The sequence below is a fragment of the Staurois parvus genome, unplaced genomic scaffold (assembly GCF_062004578.1).
Source record: "Staurois parvus isolate SC_StPar_1 unplaced genomic scaffold, SC_StPar_1.0 ptg000750l, whole genome shotgun sequence".
NCBI lineage: Eukaryota > Metazoa > Chordata > Amphibia > Anura > Ranidae > Staurois > Staurois parvus.
Genome location: NW_028318546.1, coordinates 1,363,709 through 1,385,724, shown reverse-complemented (window position 1 = coordinate 1,385,724; position 22,016 = coordinate 1,363,709). Strand labels below are relative to the sequence as shown.

Genomic DNA, 22,016 nt, shown 5'->3' with positions numbered 1-22,016 from the left:
GTTTCATCTGAGGGAAATCCTGAAAACATGACCTGTTGGGGGTCTATGAGGACTGGAGTTGAGAAACACTGAGTTAATCCATTAACAGCCTAATTATCAACTGTCTGTATGCATTGTATCGTTTCAGCAAGACATGAGAATCCATGCATTATATTATATGTAACAATTGTATTTTACTCTCCTTACCCAGCCTGTTCCTTCAAACATTTTCAGGTCAAGTGGGTCTCCTTGTAGTTTGCCATTCAGGACAATGAGAGAGTGACAGCTGACCATTGCTCCTAACAATGGACCCCAAGGCAAGTTGTTCCCAGGTATAAAGCAATGTACATCCTGAAAACTATATGGTCATATCGTGCAAACAAATAATTATTAAACACAAAAAGTACAAGCATTTCTCATATAGTAGAATACACCATACAATGCAATATCTAACAATTGTAAAGGAAGATTAAAGAATCACTCTTGATAAAATTTATGGGATATAGAACACTCTTGATACTGGGGCAATTAATCCACATTTGACTTAACCACAATGATAACCTCTGCAATCAGGCAGAACCTCTTTTGATCCTCGCCAGGAACACCTTAACTGCTTGATTATTAACATCCCTTTAGGAGTCTCATTTTAGTTGATTGATTCTCTTCAAACAGGTTGTTTAGGTACATGTCAATGTGTATAAAAACCTTCAGCGCAATAAGTCCTCCTAAATAAATGTGCCGCTACCATATAATGTGTTCCCACATATAACAAAATTATAGAGTGAAAAAATGCAGCGCAACAATAAATAAATAATAAATTACAATAGTGCTAACAATCTGAAACGTGATTGTGTCCATAGTGATATTATTATTATTATTATTATTATACAGTATTTATAAAGCGCCAATAGTTTGCTCAGCGCTGTACATTACAAAGGGGGACAGAACATGTGACAGAACAATACCAATACAATGCAAAACATGAGGGGATTGAGGGCCCTGTTCTTTCAGGCTTACAATCTAGGAGGGAGGGGATGGTGGCACAGGAGGAGTTAGCTGTGGGGGATGGAGTGGTGGGAAGAGTGGAGGAGGTTGGTCAAGTTAGCAGGGGGTGGGGTAGGCTTCCCTGAAGAGATGGGTTTTCAGGGTGTGCCTAAAGGAGAGGAGAGTAGGTGATAATCTGATGGGTTGGGGCAGGGAGTTCCAGAGGATGGGTGACACCCTGGAGAAGTCCTGGAAGCGGGCATGGGAGGAGGAGACCAGGGAACTAGAGAGAAGGAGGTCCACTGTGCTCATAAGGGTCAACATATGCTACTCATGATATCTTCTAAAGCATACATACACACTCCTGTGTAAACTGCACATAACCAGTGCTGTAAATATACCATAAATAGTGCACATACATACAAAAAAATCTTAATAGTGATCTTTCCCTTTAAATTCTAAATCATATCATGCAGATCTGTGTGGTATACTTCCTATATACCGTGATACAAATACACCAAGAAAAAGTCTCTCTATAGTGGTGAACCTTCCCTTTAAATCTGCTGTACTGTAAGTGAACTAGTGTAATTACACTGCTGTATAAACGTGTACGGTGCTCCTGTGTCACCCCTTAGTGCTCTTCCACCTCCAACACACTATTGCGCTCACCTCCAAGTTTGACCCATAATGACAAGTCAAACTTCACTTTTCCCTTTAACCTGGGAGGGTATAATGGTACACAGATCTCCACTTCTGTTTGCCAGCACTTTTAGGCAAATCCAGATTGCTCCATATCCATGTAAAACAAATTCTCAATATAGTGCAGTATTTCTGCTAAATTAGCCTTTATGAAAACAATATATGTTCAACTCACATTAAAATGTGTCCTCCTGGGACACTACAGGGTTGGAAACTCAGTATACAGTGTGTTTAGCCAGATATCCCTATTTCAAAATGGCGGCACGTGGCCTTCCAGTTAACAGCTTGACGTCATTGGCGTACCCTACGCGTTACATCAAAACACATGACTATTTATGGTATATTTACAGCACTGGTTATGTGCAGTCTACATGGGAGTGTATATGTATGCATTGGAAGATATCATGAGTAGCATATGTTGACCCTCATGAGCACAGTGGAGTTATTATCACTATTGACACAAGCACGTTTCACATTGTAAGAACTATTGTAATTTATTATTTATTTATCATTGCGCTGCATTGTTTCACTCTATAATTTTAGGTACATGTCAGCCAATGACTCTACTTCCCACCAACTCTCTCAATATGATCATGAATGCCACATGGGGGTTGATTTCCTGTGGCAGAAAAGCTGTTGACTTTGCAAAAGAAGTTGCATGTTGCAAAGGAATTTTCCCCAGAGTTGAATGTTGTGAACCTTCACTTTGCAAAGAATAGTCAATTATGTGCAAAGAAAATGAAAAACAGTATTTTTGTTGGCATTACTGGGGGATACAAGTCAGCAGAGCAGAGGAAAAAGGGCTATTTACCATTACAAAATCAACCCACCATGATATGTACCTAAAACTATATTGTGAAATATTATGAAACAGCTTAGTGCAGAACAGCTGTCATAAACCAAAGTCACATGTACAATGTTAAACTTACAATGATCCTCCCGACGGAAGGATGCCCCATAGTTCCATGCCATCCTCTGTCATGGTACCTGTCTGCATTTAAAAGAATATCAGATTGTTTATTATATTCTGTACACAGATCTATCTATCTATCTATCTATCTATCTATCTATCTATCTATCTATCCAATAGTGCTTTATATGTATAACAATTATAGGGTGGACAACACCAACAGGAAAACAGCACATAAAGCAAAATGTATTGCTTCTAATTATGCATAATCTAATATCTTCAGGCATTCCTGCCCTTTTCATCATTGACCTGCACTTTGCAATGAAAATGGAGATATGTGTTAGTGTCCTAAATGGCTTCCATATATATAATACATAAGATACTATAGAGGCTAAACCAGATACTCCATTTATGTGACATTTACCCAATGGATCAGACATAAATGTGCCATATCTGTTTATATCCATTTATTTCTACAAAAACTAAAAAGGATGCAGACCTTTTTGTTCTGAGGACATAAACTGACTCAGATGTAAACAGATGTACTTTGGACCATCTTCATACCCATACATTGTTGTTCAGCCTGGATCCCTCTGAAAAACTGGCAGATGATCCAGACTGAACACTGAAAGGGCCCTTTACTGCTGAACTTATTTGGTAAAAAGTGCAAAAACACAACTACTAACCTGAAACAAATCTGGTGACCTTAGATTGGGGAAGATGGTGATACTGTATAATGTATTTCACCAAAATATACAGTATAACCCCATTTGGCTCTGGCACACTCAGCCCCCCAAAAATATTTTGCTTTGAGAGTAGGGTGTTTCTGAACAAAATAGATAACTTAAACAAAAGTGAACATTGAAGAGGATTTGGATAAAAAAAAATATTGGTAATGATTACAAAAACACAACATTTTCAGGGATTACCTATAAATATGTTGTCTACAACATACATAACAAGACTTTGTAGGCCAAAATTGTTCTGCAGGTGACTTCTTACTTTATCAAAGCAGACGATGTTAAGTTGTCCACACATATTAATTCTCTGTGCACTTAAACAGAATATGTTGTTTTTCTTAAGTCTTGTTTGTGAGTACAATGTACAAACTGTCAGAGAAGCTGGTAGAGCTGCTGGAATGCTGACGGTGATTAAAAGTAAACACCATAAGACAGTCATGCTGGCAGAGCCCTATAGGATGTCAAACAAAAGATAATTTTCAGCATTCAGTTTTTACATATATATTAGGTGTTCTATAATATGCATGGACATAGGGACTTATTTATCAGGGTAAAAAAATAATATATTTTCCTGTATGTTCAGGGAAAATTGTATTTTTCCAACAATTTCACCTATTCATAAACTGCTCTGAATGATTTAGCTACATTCCAAGTGTCAAATCAGTAGCAGTATATAGAAAGCAGTACTTATAATTCCAAAATTTCAGTTTACCGCTGCTGTTTTGACACTTGTACCATTGATTGGGGACTTTGTTTACTCTATCCAAGTGACACCACTTTCACTGTGATTTATATTTCAGAAAATTTCTTCTGGATGGAGCATATTACACAGCCAATGGATAAAGTTATATTTTACACTATAATTTATGCTTGTGACAACATTGCTTGGAATGAAGAGGTTAACATGAATGGCGATCAAAGGATTAGCTGTGTGCTGGGTGTGTTTTACTATGGGGCGATGTCTGTGTGCTTCACTGTAAGCGCACTGCTTTGGATGGTTGTGCTGTGCTCCTCCCTGTCGGAGATCCTCGGTAATCACCGGGCGTCTGTGAGTAATCACCCGCTGGGACCCGGTGATAGTCATGGCGGCACGGGTAGGGCCCTAACCGGAGATGCAAAATCATATATATAAACGTGATTTTGAGCACCCATGCCATCCTGTAGCAGTATTTCTGCTACAGGGCAGTCAGGAAGCGGTTAAAGTGGAACTTTAGTCAGAAAAGTAAGTCCTGCTAGATCACTTCAGGCTGGCCTCTTTTGCAGGTATAGCTATGTAAAACATATATAATAAGTGCCTATGGTGTTTAAAATCCAATAATACACTATCTCACTCTACTCTGCACATGCTCACTTGCTTTCTATTTTTAGACTGCCAAATTTGTAGAGGCTGATCTGCTGACATCCTTAAAGTGAAATTAAATCCTCCTATGCTTTACAGCCAAGGAAGCTCTTCTGTTTGATGTGCAACTGCTGTGGTGCTGCACATGTGATCAGTTATGACACCAGCCATTTGATGATTTGTTAGTTTGGTTGTGGATAAAAGCAAATGTTACAGTTATCAATCCTAGCATTCCAGGAATGTAACTGTTTTTTTAAACTTAAATCGATGGGTTTAGTTCTGCTTTATGATTTACTGCTGTTCAGGGGCTCTGGCCTTCAGCAAAATGGCAGCCTCCAGCAAAAAGAAACAGGAGCAATGCTGGAGGCAATTTACAGCACACACTAATTTTGGTAGCATAATTGTTAATGAGGAATGTATTTTCCTTGTTAAATAACATTTTTTAAATCAAGTTGTTATGGGTAAAGCTCCGCTTCAATGTAACCTTTTTCTACTGTAAGACAATAGTTCGATATGAATGAAGAAATGTAGTCTTCACAATAAAGTGTTCATTAGGTTCTTAAATTACACTAAGACCTAAATATACCCTTATGAGTACTTTAATAGTAATGTAGTAAGAAGTATTTAAATGATTTTGAAAAAATGCTACACTTGGAAATGTCAGGTTTTGATTATAATTGTTTATTTTACTCCCTTAACCTACTAGCAATTATAGAAACCTTGCTACAAGCATCAGATTCTGCTTCTCCCACAGCACTTTCATATGGAGACCTCCACCGGACTCACTCACCTAGACCCAGTGGGCAGAAAAGAGGTGGAGTTGATTTGCTTCTATCCCCACTAAGCACCCTTCAAGTCCTCCCTACACCTCCCTCTCTATCCTTCTCTTCTTTCAATACTCACTGAATTCCGATGTTTTCTCCCATTTCTCTGATGATTGCAGTGTTCTATCACCCTCCTGTACCAGTGTCATGATTTCTTGATGACTTCTCTGCCTGGCTACCGTACCTTCTCTGCTCTGAAATACCCACTATCATCCTTGGAGATTTTAACATCCCCATTAATGTGAACAACCCAGCTACTTCACAACTTTTCAACCTTATCCTCATCTTTTGCCTTAACACAATGGACACAGTCCTCCACTCACTCTAATGGGAATACATTAGACCTTGTTTTCTCCCATCTTTGTACTCCCTACAACCTCACAAACACCCCCTTTCCTCTCTCGGATCACAGTCTCATCACCTTCACAGTGTCCTCGTCTTCAAACACCTATCCCTCCAAGCAGCAAACAATTGCCCCCAGAAACCTTCACAACTTGAACCCTTCTCTTTTCTACTCTGCAACTGACCACCTCTATGACAGAATCTCTCCCCTGTCCCACCCTGACCTGACCTGACCTGGCCACTTCTGTCTATAACAGCTCACTTTCATCCACACTACACTCACTTGCTCCTAACTACACAAAGTATCAGGCCCTGACCATTGCAATTTTGGCAGACTGATGACACCAGAAATCTTAAGACATAATCGTGCACTGGAGTGATTGTGGCATAAAAAAAACTCACAGCAAGCATTCACCCTATATAAATCTGCTTTCCTAACTAGCTGCCGACCGCAGATAGCCGAATGATGGCTGCACTGCGGCCGGCCAGTTCTGGGTGGAGGTCATATGACGTCCTCCCAGAACGCGCTCTCCTGCGCACCCCAGGGGGCGCGCACCCGGCGATCTCCGTGATCGCTGTGTCCTACGGACACAGCTGATCACGTGATGTGGTAAAAGGCCAATCACAGCGGCCTTTTACCACGTGATCAGCGGTGTCCAATGACACGCTGATCAGAGGGAAATGCAAGTGCCGGTTCTCGGCTGCACTTTCCTCACGCTGTCAGATCGTGAGGAAAGTACTGCCGAGAACCGGCAGTTGTCAGAGCAGGGATCGGCACCGATCATCAGGGCACTGATGATCAGTGCCCTGATGATCGGTGCCCAGTAGTGCCACCCACTAGCTCCGCCCACCTGTGCCCAGCAGATCACCCACCTGTGCCCAGCAGTGCACCCACCTGTGCCACTCTGCAGTGTCACACACCTGTGCCCAGAAGTGCCACCTACCTGTACCAAGCAGTGCCACCCATCTGTGCCCACCCACCTGTGCCCACCAGTGCCACCCACCTGTGCCCACCCACCAGTGCCAACCACCAGTGCCAACCACCAGTGCAGCCCAGCAGTGCTGCCAGTCAGTGCCACCAGTCAGTGCCCAGGGGTTGTGCCAGTCAGTGCCGCCAGTCAGTGCCCAGCAGTGATGCCAGTCAGTGCCGTCTATAAGTACCCATCATCAGTGTCACCTATCAGTGCCGCCTATCAGTGCTGCATATTAGTGCCGCCTATCCGTGACACCTCATTAGTGCTGTCTATCAGTGTCGCCTATCCGTGCCACCTCATTAGTACTGACTATCAGTGCCCTTTAGTGCTGCCTATCAGTGCCCATCAGTGCCGCCTATCAGTGCCCATCAGTGCTGCCTCATCAACGCACATCAGTGAAGGAGAAAAATTACCTGTTTGAAAAATTTTATAATAGAAACAAAGAAACTTTTTTTTTTCTCAAATTTTTTGCACTTTTTTTATTTATAGCGCAAAAAGTAAAGTGCCCAGTGGCGATTAAATACCACCAAAAGAAAGCTCTATTTGTGAGAAAAAAATGATCAAAATTTCATATGGGTACAATGTTGCATGACCACGCAATTGTCAATCAAAGTGCGGCAGCGCTGAAAGCTGAAAATTGGCCTGGTAAATAAGGGGGTATAAGTGCCTGGTAGGCAAGTGGTTAAAATACAATTCCTCCCTCCATGCTGCCAAATAAGCCTACTTTGTCACTCTCATTAACACCTTTTCATCCATTTGTCTCTTCTCTACTTTTAACTCTCTACTTTCTCCACCTCTACCCTGTAACTCACTCACTGCTTACGAGATTGCCAATCATTTCAAAAACAAGATTGATGCAATTTGTAGGGGAATCTCCACTATGCAGACATCTATCCCACTTACCATATCTTATACTAAACCTTCTTCAACACTTTCTTCTTTTGACCTTGCCACTACTGAAGAGGTCACTAAAGTTTCCTCAGAAAACCATCTCACCACCTGCTCCCTGAATTTTGTTCCCTCACAACTACTATGGTCACCCTCTTCTCCTATCCTTTGTTCCCTCACTCACATCTTCAATCTTTCCCTCTCTACAGGCACCTTCCCCTCCCCTCTAAAGCATGCACAGATCACTCCCATACTTAAAAAGCCCTCACTGGACCCTACCAACCTGAACAACTTAAAACCCATCTCCCTGCTCCAGTTTACCTCTAAACTCTTAGACGCTTAGTCTACAATTGCCTGAGCTCCTACCTCATTGACAACAACCTTCTTGACCCTTTACAATCTGACTTTCACTCACTACACTCCACTGAAACTGCCCTGCTAAAACTCACTAATGATTTACTAACTGCTAAAACCAATGGCCACTACTCCATACTCTTACTATTTGACCTCTCTGCAGCTTTTGATACTGTTGACCATCCCCTCTTCCTAAAAAAACTCCACTCTCTCCTAGATTTTGTTCTCTCCTGTTTCTCCTCCTATTTATCGCAGCGCTCCTTCAGTGTCACTGTCTCCTTTGCTCTACTTCCTCTTTCTGTAGGGGTCCACCAAGGTTCTGTCCTTGGACCCCTTCTCTTCTCCATCTACACCTCCTCCTTTGGTCACTTGATAAACTCCAATGGCTTCAAGTACCATCTCTATGCCGATGACACACAAATCTATTTTTCTACTCCTTACTTCACCCCTCCGTCATCTTGCACATTACTAACCTACTAAGTGACATATCAGCATGGATGTCACTTCACTTTCTCAAACTAAATCTTTCTAAAATGGCGCTCATGCTATTCCCTCCAGCCCATGCCCCCTCCCCAGACTTCTCCATTAAGGTTAATACAACCATCAGTCCCTCCCCTCATGCCAGGGTACTATGTGTAATCCTGGACTCCCATCTGTCCTTTCACCCCCAAATCCAATCACTGTCCAAATCTTGTAGACTTCACCTCCACAACATCTCCAAGACATGCCCATTTTTAACCACTAAAACCACTAAGCAACTTAATCACTCCCTTGTTATCTCTCGCCTTGACTATTGTAACTCCCTCCTCATTGGACTACCTAATCACAGGCTATCCCCTCTTCAGTATATCATGAAAGCTGCTGTCAGACTCATCCACCTTGCCAACCATTCTATATCTGCCATCCCTCTCTGTCAATCCCTCCACTGACTTCCTATTGCCCAATGAATAAAATTCAAAACATTAACAATAACATATAAAGCCATTTATAACTCTGCTCCAAATTACATCACCACTCTTACCTCCAGATATCACCCAAACCGTCCTCTTCGCTCCTCCCATGAGCTCCTGCTCTCTAGCTCTATTGTCTCCTCCTCCCATGCTCATCTCAAGGACTTCTCCAGAGCTTCCCCTATCCTTTGGAACTCTCTACTCCAATCTATCTGACCATCGCCTACTCTGCCCACTTTTAGGCGATCTCTGAAAACCTATCTCTGCAGAAAAGGCTATCCTGCTATCCTGCAGGGCTTCTGACATCAGCAAGCTGCATTGTCCTTGGTGATGTCAGAAGCCCTGTGTGCAGCAGAACAGAGGCTGCGGGGACTGGTTTGTTCCTGTAGGCTCCAACTACATTGCTAGAGTACCAGTGGTCTAGGGTCCTGACATCATCAAGCAGGGTCCATAGCCTTGCACTGTACATGAAACGACGACGACAACTTCACTGCCACAGCATGGGGGAGGGGAACATCAGGAGGCTTGACAACTCAACTGTCCTGAGTTCTTAGCTCATAGTGGGAATAGATTGAATCAAAACCGGTTTTGCAATTTGTCATCCTGTTTTCCGGCAAGCTTCTATCTGATCTCCATGACAACTCCAGGGTTTCATTCCACAGCATGGACAGCATTGTCAGAAAGAAAAGAGTTTCCTTGGTGACCATCCCAGTGCCTGGAAGAGGTTGATCAATACATCTCTTAAAGGGAACCTCAGGCTTATTTCCATCCTGTACTTCAGATGAAGGATACCTAACTCCAGGCTGTATCCGGTACCACCCTAGAAGGGATCCCTGACAGACCACCATTTACTGTATACAACGCGCTTTATATATTAGCATCTGGTGAGTGCGCATTTTACCTAAATCCTGCACTTCACCGGAGTATTGAATCATATATAACTGGGAATAACAGAGTCACCTAGGTCACAATCCTTGATGTTTATTTGAACTATGATCATATCTATTTGAACTCTTTTGCATTACCAGAGTATTCCCTTCAACACACATTTAGTTACTGGACACCCTCTGGAGTTATTCATATCTATATTCATATTATTGATTCCTTGTACTGATTTATTTATGATATACCTTTTAGCACTGCACTATTATTTTAATTGTTTCCTTGAAGGCATATGGTTTTCCTTTTAGTGCAATAGCTGATTTTTTATCTAGTGCTCGCTGAATATTTATATGCTATATAAATCCTGTATAATAATAATAATTTTAATGTATTAATATTAATAAAACCCAGACATAAGCTGTATTTACTTTAAGAGTGCAGTCTGCACTTTCTGGTGCTTCTTGGGGCCTTAACTTTCCCTGCACAATAATATCACAACTACAGTGCTGTCACATGAATAGAACTGTAACATACCATAATGTAAAATTGGCGTCCTACATAGAACAGTATATTTGTGAGGTACTCTGCTATCCTCTGATTTGCTATTGCCATTTGTCATTATGTGCCAGTATACAGTAAATTCTGTATTTTACCAAAGGTGACACCCAGTTGTAGAACAGGTACCTTCCTCAACTACATTAAAATTAGCTGCTGGTACAGATAACCATGACCAAGTAGCAAATAGCAATAGCACAGATTTACAAATGTGACCAGAAACTTACATTATTCTTTGTATTCACAATAGCAATATAAATTACTCCAACCACTGATATTATTACAAGTCCAATTAGGAACCTGATGGCATCTCTGTGAAGTTTAAAGTTAACAGGTTTGGGGTAGAGGATGGATCGAACAAGGTCCCCTTTAGCTGTGTTGAATCCTGAAGATAAAATAGTATTAATCAAAAATCATCAAACTCAGCACCATCATTGTCATCGAATACTGGCCATTACTTCAAAATTATTCTCATAGCAACATTGTACTTAACATACATTTAACATTTACTGACCATCAGTATTGAGCACAAAGAAAGTGCATTACTATGTAATTACTAACAAAACTGCACACAGTATATCAAAAGTAATTTAACAGAGATTAAATGTTCATTGTAAAATAAAAGCTACTCATACATACGTGAATTAAAAGGATGCATAGTTTTCTGTGAATGGACAAACGGAGAAGTAGGGCTGACAAACTACACTAGCACTTCTGTGAAAATTCCTATGTAGTAGGATGATACAGTATATTCCCATTGTTTTTCCCTTAGTGATATTTCTATGTAGTTTACACTCTAGCCACTAGATGCCCCTACCTGCACATATTTCCTTTAGTTCAAAATTAAAGGGAAAACCCAGCATTGGACAAATGTGTCCTCTATGATGAGTCTCCAGTGGATATCTTGGAAAAGCCTTTATCTGTGATAGGCATAGAAATTCCCATGAGATTTTGGCAGCCATTTTGGTGTGGCCATGATATATATCACGTGCTTCATCACATGGGGTCTTTTGCATGGGAGCAGATAAATTAAGCAATCATATTATGTGAGTGAGTAGCTGAGACACATGGCATCCCTTTAAGGGGGAAAGTAAAAGACCCCCCCCCCCAAAAAAAGTATGCTTTATAAGTACCCACCCTGAGAAGGGCTTTTAGTCCCTTTATGGGGAAGCTTAGTAGAGTGTAAACAGTATATGGGGGCCTTCAGGAGAAGCAGGATATCTCCCTGGCAAAGACTAAAAAGAAGTGACTAGTGTAACAGAGAGTAGAGTCTGGGAGTTACCTGAACTTGAGGCTTGTCCTTCAGGAGAAAGTCAGGACTAACCCTTTGTGAACCGTGCCCAACTGACTAGGATGTAAAATCTAGTAAGGGCCTGTGAATGACATGTACTTACCCGTTCTTAACACAACAGCTTTTACTAAGTCTTTATGGCTGCTCTGTGTTTGGATGACTTCTGTGCCACAAAACAGCACATGTCTCTTGTAATCCTCACCACTGTACTCCTTCCAAGCAAGTGAATTATCAACAATGGGCAATGGTGTCTTCATCACTGGAACACTTTCACCTAAAAATCAGAAGGTGCTGATTTAGTGGTATAGTTCAGAAATTGTTTCATGTATACTTTATCAGTAAACAATGCGTGCTTAATAAGCATACTGTATGCAACATAAAATATATTGGGATTGATTTACTAAGACTGGCGAGTGTAAAATCTGGTGCAACCGTGCGTGGTAGCCAATCAGCTTCTGGCTTCAGCTTGTTTAATTAAACTTTGACAACAAAACTGGCAGCTTATTGGTTTCTATGCAGAGCTGTGTGAGATCTTGCACTCTCCAGCTTTAGTAAATCAATTCCCATAGTTTGATTCACTTCCAGCTGTGCGGCAATATAATTCTGAGGTCTGCTACTAAGACTGGCCATAGTGTATTAAAAAAAAAAGAAACCTTGCGCTAATATAAAGCAGCCAAACACTAAGGATTTTGATACTAATCCAAACAATAATAGTGAAACAAAGTTCAGCACTGGCCATAGGTATGCAATTTTCTTTCCTTCAACCACAGGCCCTACTGAAATAGCCAAATCTATGGCCAGCTTAAGTTATTTTCAAAGAAGTAGTCAGAGCCAAACCAACTGTACTTTTGTTTTCAAGAGTTAGGATTCAATTATTATTGTTTTTTTCAATATTAACCACCGCCCGCCATATAGTCCAATGACGGGCGCAAGGTGGTTCTCTCATTCTGAGAGGACGTCATATGATGTCCTCCCATTCTCACCACGCATGTGCGGCTCAGGGAGCGCGCAGCACGGCGATCGGAGGTGCGCTGTGTCCCTCGCACAAAGCGGATCACCGATCAGGGAAAGAGCCGAACATGTCGGCTCGGTCATGTGATCAACTGTGTCCAATCACAGCTGATTATATGTAAACACGGAAATGCCGGTTATCGGCATTTCTCTCCTCTCAAGCTGTCACGCTGACAGCTCGAGAGGAGGAGAGCCGGTAATCGGCTTTCCGCGGAGGGGACATGTACACTGATCATCAGGGCACTGATGATCTGTGTGCCCTGATGATCAATGTAACCCCAGAAGTGCCACCTGCCAAAGTCCATCAGTGCCAGCTGTCAGTACCGATCAATGCCGCGTGCCAGTGCCTATCAGTGCCACATCAATGTCACATATCAGTGCATACCAGTGCACATCAATGCCACATATCAGTGCCCATATGAGCTGCCTTTCAGTGTCATCCATCAGTGCCAGTCAGTGCCACCTATCAATGCCAATCAGTGCCATCTATCAGTGCTGCCAATCAGTGCCACCTATCAGTGCCAGTCAGTGCCGCCTATCAGTGCTAGTCAGTGCAGCCTATCAGTGCCAGTTAGTGCCGCCTAACAGTGCCAGTCAGTGCCGCCTAACTATGCTATATATCAGTGCCATGTATCAGTGCCCATCAGTGATGCCTGTCAATGCCCATCAGTGCCACCTACCAGTGCCTCCTCATCAGTGCCCATCAGTGCCACCTATCAGTGTCCATCAGTGCAGCCTATCAGTGCCCATCACTGCAGCCTCATTAGCGCACATCAGTGAAGGAGAAAAATCACTTATTTACAAAATTTTATAACAAAAACTAAGAAAAAACTTTTTTTTCAAAATTTTCAGTGGTTCTTGGTTTGTTTAAGAAAAAATAAAAATCCCAGAGGTGATTAAATACCACCAAAAGAAAGCTCTATTTGTCACAAAAAAATGATAAAAATTTCATATAGGTACAGTGTTGCATGACCGCGCAATTGTCATTCAAAGTGCGACAGCACTGAAAGCTGGAAATTGGCCTGGGCAGGAAGGGGGTATAAGTGCCCAGTAGCCTAGTGGTTAAACACATTAATCATACTTTATGCAAAGCAGAAGTCAGCACTAGAGAGAATAATGTTGGCAGCTAGCAACGCAGGTCAGTATACATAAATCTCTCAAATATTATACTTTTATAGGGTGCAGGGCTAAAATATAATGTAAAAACAAATAAACAAATAAAAAGAAAAGAGCAATCACAAAAAAGTAATTCACCATAAACTCAAGTGAATATACAGTATAATCTTTAAAGTGTTACTAAACCCAGGACCCTGCATTCACTATATCCGGTCTCCCACAATACCCAGAACATGAAAACTGAATTATTTTAGTAAATATAAACCGCTAAATACCTTTTCTCATCAGCAGTTAGAGCAGTCTTGTAAATTCAGCAGAGCACTGGTTGAAGCTTGTAGGAGTTTTCTTTCTGCTCCAGGAGGATGCAAAACTCTTGATCCTCTATCTGGACAGAGCTGATTGGCCCTGTGCTGGTCACATGCACTCTCCCAAGAAAACAAAACAAAGCTATACACACTAAACTGAGCATGTGCATGTGACTACAAGTTCAGTCTGTCTTATCAGGTGGACATTTGAACAAGAGGAGGGGCAGAGAAAACAGAACCAAACAGCCTTTGTACAAAATGCAGAGATTTAACCCCTTAGGATCCACAGTGAGTATAACAAGCATGCTTTGATTCATATACAGGCTGATTTTACTGTTGGGGGTTTAGTAACACTTTAAGAGCAAATATCATATAATGTAATATAATAAAGTCCACTGATTAAATCCACGTATCTGTGTATTTCTTGCACCAAATAAAGGATATGACACCACTGTGTTATCCAGCCACCATCAATGCACACTAACCTATTTCTAAGCTGCATGTATGTATGCAGCAAACAATGCATGTAGAGCTTAAAGCCAACAGCTCATGCTGATGTCTTGCTGCCACTCCCGTTCCCCGGACCAGTGGTCACCTTATGTGGATGGCTTTCTGTAGAGGAGTTTCCCTCTGCTTCTGTAACTGCGCAAATCCTACAGAGGTCATTATATCTCCTGTAACCTCCTCTCCAATCCTTCTCTGAACTTCCACTCTTTTGATGCACTTCCTGTGTCTACACACACTATGTACTATGTACCTTTGCCGTCAAATTGATTGGCTTTCAGAACTTTTAAAGGTCATCCTTCTTAGAGTCATAATTTATGTTACTTGTTTTTCTGTTTAATTGGTGTATTCTTTTTTGCAGACTAAGCTTGTCCAGCCTTGATCGAAATTCTCTTTTTCTGAACCTTGACTTTAATTCTTTTTTACATACAGTATAATTTTAGATGCACAGTTTATGGACTTTCTGATACTGACTCTTGCCTCTCCCCTTAAAAATGCTTCTGCTCGCCTCTTGATACCTTCAATATCCAGCTGACCAGGTCCCTTTATTCTTTGTTTAACTCTTCAGTACTGCTCTTACTTTTCTGCTTAGCCCTATAGTTGTCAGGGAAAGAAACGAGGAAGCCCTGGCAAATGCGACAATTCCCAATATGGCTGAACTAATTTGCGCAAAAATGTGCGCATAGGTGCACGGCACGTAATCGCGCATCCATGTGCGCAAAAGCATACTGGCACATGCAGGGTGCGATAGTTGCTGGCATTCAGTGGCCTTTATAAGGACTGCAGCTCCTCACAATAACTGCTGGATTATCGTCAGCCTCCTGTTCCTGTGTGTATTCACTTGTTGATTATCTATTACCGACACGGTTTGACCCTGACCTGCTTTGGTTCCTATCTACCTTGGTTTGTCCCTCTGATTTGCTCCTGCCTACTCCTGATCAACCAGTGTATGACTCTGGCTTGATTCTGACCTTGCTCCTGATTGATGTTCTGTGTTTGACTGGCTCTGACTTTGCTTCCTGCTTCGCCCATCCACCTGAAACCGCCAGTCCTCTGGAGGACCCCCACCCGTATCTGGTCCACCCACGGGTATCGTCTCATTGGGCATCACCAGGCAAACATACCATTGGCAACCTTTGCTTCTTTGGGTACTGCACCTCCTGTTTCCACCTTCAGGGGTGCATTGCATTCAGCCATAAGGGGAGCCCTCTCTTCACCTCAGCCTCTGGGCAGGTATGTGACAATAGTCTCCTAACACCCGTTGGGAAAAGAACAATTTGTTCAGAACAACTACAGTCCAGCACTTAATTCCTGAATACACCTAAATGCTGGACTACACATATAAAGCACATCTGAAAAGTGGCTGCTAGTGATGAAGCATGGCATATAGATGATCCATATACCCTTTGAACTTGCATTATTGTATTTTTGTTTACAATGTTCTTAAACCATCCTGCAGGTAATACAGCTTCAGATCATTTACTAGCATTTCTACTTTACATTAGTGTATCTCATGTTTGCTAGTGCAAAACATGTACAAGAGTCCCAATACAAATTCTCATATATATTTACATATATACACTTACATACAGTATACTGTACCCTATGCCTTCTTTGTTTAAAATGTAACCTTTCATTAGAGAAATGTGGGGGCAACCATTGCTGGCCTCTTTCTCAAAATGCTATTAGTTTGGCTCTCATGCTGACCTACTATTCTCAATCAGAGGCTGAGGGAGGTCAGTATGACAACCAGGTAAATAGCATTTTCAATAGGATAAATCAACCACCATGATTCTTAAAAAATCTCTTAAAAGCTCATAATAATTTAAGAAAAAATGAAAAAAAAAAGAATAAATTTACGGTTAAAAGGCTGGACACAGATCTTTGGAAAAGCAAGTAGTATTTTGTCATACCTGTTAACATTCCTTCATTTACAACACAACTCCCTGTTAGTAGTACAGAATCACAGGGTAAATTCAACTTTTTTCCTGTCAAAATCATGACATCTCCAGGAACTAAATTCTGCGATTCAGTTTCTTCAACAACTAAGGAAAAAAAGAATATAATAACTATAAAACAATCCTGTGTTTGTGCTTTATATTTATTTTTATCAGTATTACTTAAAGACATGTCAGTATACTAATGGTATAATATATTGTCTTGTGCTACTATGGTATGGCACTAGCTTATTGATTCTTTTTCCCAAATTATGTACAAATAATATACAATATTTACAGCATAACCTGGTTTCATCATATTAACCCCCTTACAACAATGTTACAAATACAGTATATATAGTGGCAAGGAAGGTGAGAGTTAATGCCCAGCCTCTGCATAGATGCATTGTTGTCATGTTTTCGGGCATGCTCCACTGGCACCCTCTGAACTGAGACCAAGCTGTCACTAACAGACCACGGTCATTTATTGCTTATTGGGAGCTGGTAAATGTTGCTTCCAAAGATGTCAGCACTGCAATCATTCAGAGGTGGGCATGATTGAGAGCCCTGGCTACCAGATCCAGGCATTATAGCCATTAACGTAAGCCAGGTTGCTGCCTCTGTGAGCTTCCCAGTGTCTCTTTCTCTCTCTTCTTCTGTCAAGGTGATTCTCCTATTTTCTGGTTCAGCTTTACAGCTTCCCTTGTCATTCTCCTGTTTATGTTTTCCTTTATTTTCATCTGGTGATCTAGCCAGTAAGTCTGTTCTTTTTCAACAGAACAAGCTGCCCTGACAGAGAGGAGCTTGATCATGTCGCCAACAAGGTGCTTGATGTGAGAGCTCTGGAGCTACAGGGCTCCAGAAACCCACCAGTGATTGTCATGTTCAGGAGGGATTGAGATACCTGGGTGCCTTGGGCTGTCCTGCCTGGGGGTGTCCTGCTCCTGTGTCATGTCCCTCATCTTGTTGACATCGCAAAGAGAAGATTTGACAGAGATAATGAAGAAATTGTTCAACACAAAAATGGACAGAGCAGTAACAGAGCAACTGAAAATCAACAGAAAACATAGAAGAGAAAGATCCCAAGGAACTGCAAGTGAAACTCAGAGATGTGATTGTGCGATTTCATCATTACAAAGACAAAGTAGACCTATGGAAGAAGATAAGAGGGATACCAGTAATAAAATATGAAGAAGCAAGCTTACAAAATTTTGCTAATATAACATCAGAAACATTGGCCAGAATGAGAACACTGAAACCATCACTGGAACAGATGAGAAAACAAAATGTACGATAGAGCTGGGGATTTCCAGCATGCTTAATTGGATGGAGAGATGGTTGCTCTGCAAGATTGAGGTTCCCAGAAGATCTAAGAGATTTTTGTGAGGGACTAGAACTAGAAGACTTCTTTTTTTTTAGCCTCCCTTTTTTCTTTCTCTTTCTCTTCCTCCTAAGGGGGGTTAACTTTAGGATGAGAGCTTTATAAGACTGGTGGGAAACAGGAAGTCACATATGCATGCAGACACGTGACCCATGGGTTGGGAACGCGGTCTACTTGGGCGTATGTGGTCAGAGCTCCACAGCAGATCAGAATCGACGGTGGGACTAGAACCACAAATTATTCAAAGGCAAGATAAGTGCCTTGTGGGATGGTGGGAGGGGTGGGAGAGGGGGGGATGGGGGATAGGAATTATGGTGGGGATATCTTCATGTTCCTATGGATGGATATCTGTACTGTCTTTGGGACAAATACGGTGGGAGAAAAAGGAAAATTTGGGAAATTGAGGAGGTTAATTTTATACGTATAATGGAAAGGGCCGAATACCCCAGTGAAGAGGCATAAGATCTTTAGAGAATTACTGCAATGATCTATTGCAGTAGTGTTCTTACAGGAGACTCATTTATTACAGGAAGCAAATGTTAAGTTATATTCTAAATATTATCCAACCTGGTTTTATGCAGATTCACCAACTAAACATGCCAAAATGGGTAGCAATTGGCATAGCAAAGAATGTAAGATTTAATATGTAAAATTAGTTGGTGGACCCAGAAGATTGTTTTTTGTTCTTGAGGGGGAGATTACAGGAAATAGAATGTACAATGACAATATTTATTCACCTAATAAAAATCCAATGGCCTATTTTAAATAATATACTAAAAAGGCTTCTGGATTTTAAGAAGGGCAAACTAATTGTGGCAAGAATATTAATTTTTGCATGGATCCTCAGGTGGAGACATCATCACATGTGCAGAGAGGTGGAGGTAGATGTTTGAAATCTATGCAAAGAATGCTATATGAGTATCAACTTATAGATTCCTGGAGAATTATATGTTCTATTCCCCTGCACATGCAACGTACTCTGGATTGGACTGTATATTGGTAAAGCACAGACTCTTGGAGTCGTTGGTCAAAGTGAATATAGAGGTTATAACAGTATTGGACCATGCACCTGTCACAATGAAGTTACAATGGGAAGAGAACAAAATAAGATAAATATTAATGGAAACCGAATGAGATGCTCCTTCAGGACCACAAGACGGAACTGAGAATAAAAAAAGAAATAGAACAATATTTTAAAACAAATGAGACTGAAGGAGTCTCAATCGTTACAGTGTGGAAAGCACATAAGGCATATATCAGGGGAATTTTGATAGATATTGGAATGGAAAAAAGAAAGAATGGCAAAAGAAAATAAACAAACTAATAAGGGAACTACATGAACTAGAACAATCATACAAAAAAAGAACAGTAAAAGATATACCGCTGAAAATAATCAAAAAAAGAGATGAATTAAATAATTTAACGGAGCAAAAAACAAGGAGAATATGTAACATGATGGCAAGAGAAAGATATCAGTGGGGGAATAGACCTGGTAAATATTTAATGAGAGCACTGAGAAATAAGAAATCGAGGAACTATATGGAGAGAATTAAAGATGATAATGGAGAAATGGTATATTCAACCACTGACATCGCTAATGTATTTTAAAAATATTATAGTAAGTTATACAATGTAAACTTGAAAAATCTATAAGAAGGGGAAGCAGAAAGAACTAGAAAAAAACAGATGTATTTAAAAGAGGAGGGATTACTGAGACTGGGAGAGGAATGCCTAGCATTCTTAGAAAAACCAATAACACAGGAGGAAATCCAGGAGGCACTGAAAGGCACAGATGCGGGGAGGAGCCCTGGGCCAGACGGGTATACAGTGAAATATTACAAGAAATTTAAAGAACAATTAGTGCCTAAACTGAGTGTATATATGAACGCACTAGGATATGAAATGGAAATGAGGGAGGAGTCATTGCAAGCACACATTATAATCATACGCAAAGAGGGGAAAGATAGGACCCAATGCATTAGCTATAGGCCTATATCGCTGTTAAATATTGCTACGAAACTACATGAGAAAGTTCTGGCAACCAGGTTGAAAGAAGTAATGCCAAAATGGATTCATTTAGATCAAGTATGATTTATCCCTGGGAGGGAGGGAAAAGACAATGGGTTAAGATCATTGATCCCCCTACAAAAAAGAGAAAAAAAACCCTCCTATTCATTCTATGGATAGATGTCGAGAAAGCTTTTGATAGAGTACACTGGGAATTCATGATGGATACATTAGAGGTTCTGGGAATCAGACCCAAAATGAGAAAGTGGATAGGAAAGCTTTATAGACAACCCTCAGCAGCATTGAAGGTTAACGGCTTGTTATCAAATTTCTTTAAAATCTATAATGGGCTAAGGCAGGGGTGTCTGTTTTCACCCCTGTTCTGGCAACAGTACAAAATAGTCTGGATGTAAAAGGGATACAGGTAAGGGAGATAGAACACAAAGTTGCAGCATATGCCGATGACTTGTTATTCTATGTGATAAACCCTAGGCTGTCACTTCCCAATCTAATGAGAATAATGAAATACTATGGAGACTTATCGAATTTAAAAATTAACCCATCAAAATCAGAGATCCTAAATGTTAATGTCCCAATAACAGAAAAACAGACTTTACAGAGAGAATTCTTTTACATGGAGAGAAAAATAAATAAAACATCTGGGAACAAAATTGACCTCGTCCTTTAAGAACTTAAACTACATTCCATTAATAAATGAGATAAAAGATGAATTGAGGAGAATCTCTATAGAATCATTCTCCTGGATAGGGTGAATAAATATGGTAAAGATGATAATAGTCCTGAAAATCCTATATAGATTTCATATGTTACCTATATATCTACCAGAAACATATTTTAAAATAATTTAAAAAATGATACTGAGGTATATTTGGGGTAATAAAAAAATGAGAATAAGTTATGAAGTGCTGTGCAGAGACAAAGAAAAAGGAGGTTTAAATGTACCGAACTAAATAAATATTATTACTCCATATTAATGTCACAGATTTTTGATTGGACATGTAATGCAGTAGGATTAATATACAAAACACATTAAGTGAGACACAATTAGATAGGATTGTGTGGTTGCCACATCAGTATCGTAAGCTGGCTGAAAGAACAAGCACTTACACACGAAATGTAATAAGGGTATGGGAGGTAATTCACAAACAAATGGGATGGAAGTATAACTCACAGTTAATACCACTGGTGGGAAAAGATTTCCTCCCGCCAGGGAAAGAGAATATTTTTGGTAAATGGATAAAAAATACACAGTTAAAAGATACAATGAAAAAAGGAGAAATATGCTCCTTCCAGGAGCTAAAAAACAAAAAGGAGGTGTTTTTTATGTTAGATAAGTGGAGATATTTTCAATTAAGACACTTTGTTTCAATGCTCCCAAAGCCACTAAGGACAATGAAGGATTTGAATCCATTTGAGCAATTGTTTAAAGCAAGTAACATATGGAAACATGGTACTTCCCATATCTGATATATTATTTATTGAGCAGCAAAAAAATAAAATATTTAGATTAACACATGGGGCGGTAGATATGAAGGTGGTGTAAATGAATTATACATGTTTAGCTAGGTGGTAGATTACACCAAGTGTGGCACATATGCAACAAGCAGAGAAATCACTTATGTGTTGGAAGGGGTGTGGGATTAAGGGCACAATGGCACATATATGGTGGGAATGCCCTAAAATACAGGCTTATTGGGAAGAAATAACTCACCAAATACAGGAGATCCTGGGGACTAATATTTCAAAGGACCCAGGAGTATGTTTATTTCATAAAACTGAGATTACAGTAGAAAAATATAAGAATATGATGATATTTCATTTAATAAATGCAGCAAAGGGATTGATACCAACATTTTGGCAGGCACTGGAGGCACCAAAAATAAAGGATTGGATAAATAGGGTAGATTATATATATAGGATGGAGGAACTTTACCACATCGTAGAAGATAAAATGGAGAAATGGAGAAAAAAAATGGACAAAAATGGGAAGAGTTTAAAAGATCAAATAGGTACGTTGAATTAT

General features: G+C 40.4%; 1 protein-coding gene across 1 annotated transcript in view; it reads right to left on the bottom strand.

The window, feature by feature from the left end:
- LOC149445015 (putative cation-transporting ATPase 13A4) overlaps positions 1–22,016 on the bottom strand; it is a 119,255-nt gene that overhangs the window by 58,898 nt on the left and 38,341 nt on the right. The window contains exons 9-14 of the mRNA XM_089654308.1: positions 16,561–16,692; positions 11,815–11,985; positions 10,648–10,805; positions 3,575–3,763; positions 2,592–2,653; positions 187–337 (exon numbers count right to left, since the gene is read on the bottom strand). Coding sequence (XP_089510434.1) covers positions 187–337; positions 2,592–2,653; positions 3,575–3,763; positions 10,648–10,805; positions 11,815–11,985; positions 16,561–16,692 — 863 coding nt within the window. The remainder of the gene's footprint in view (positions 1–186; positions 338–2,591; positions 2,654–3,574; positions 3,764–10,647; positions 10,806–11,814; positions 11,986–16,560; positions 16,693–22,016) is intronic.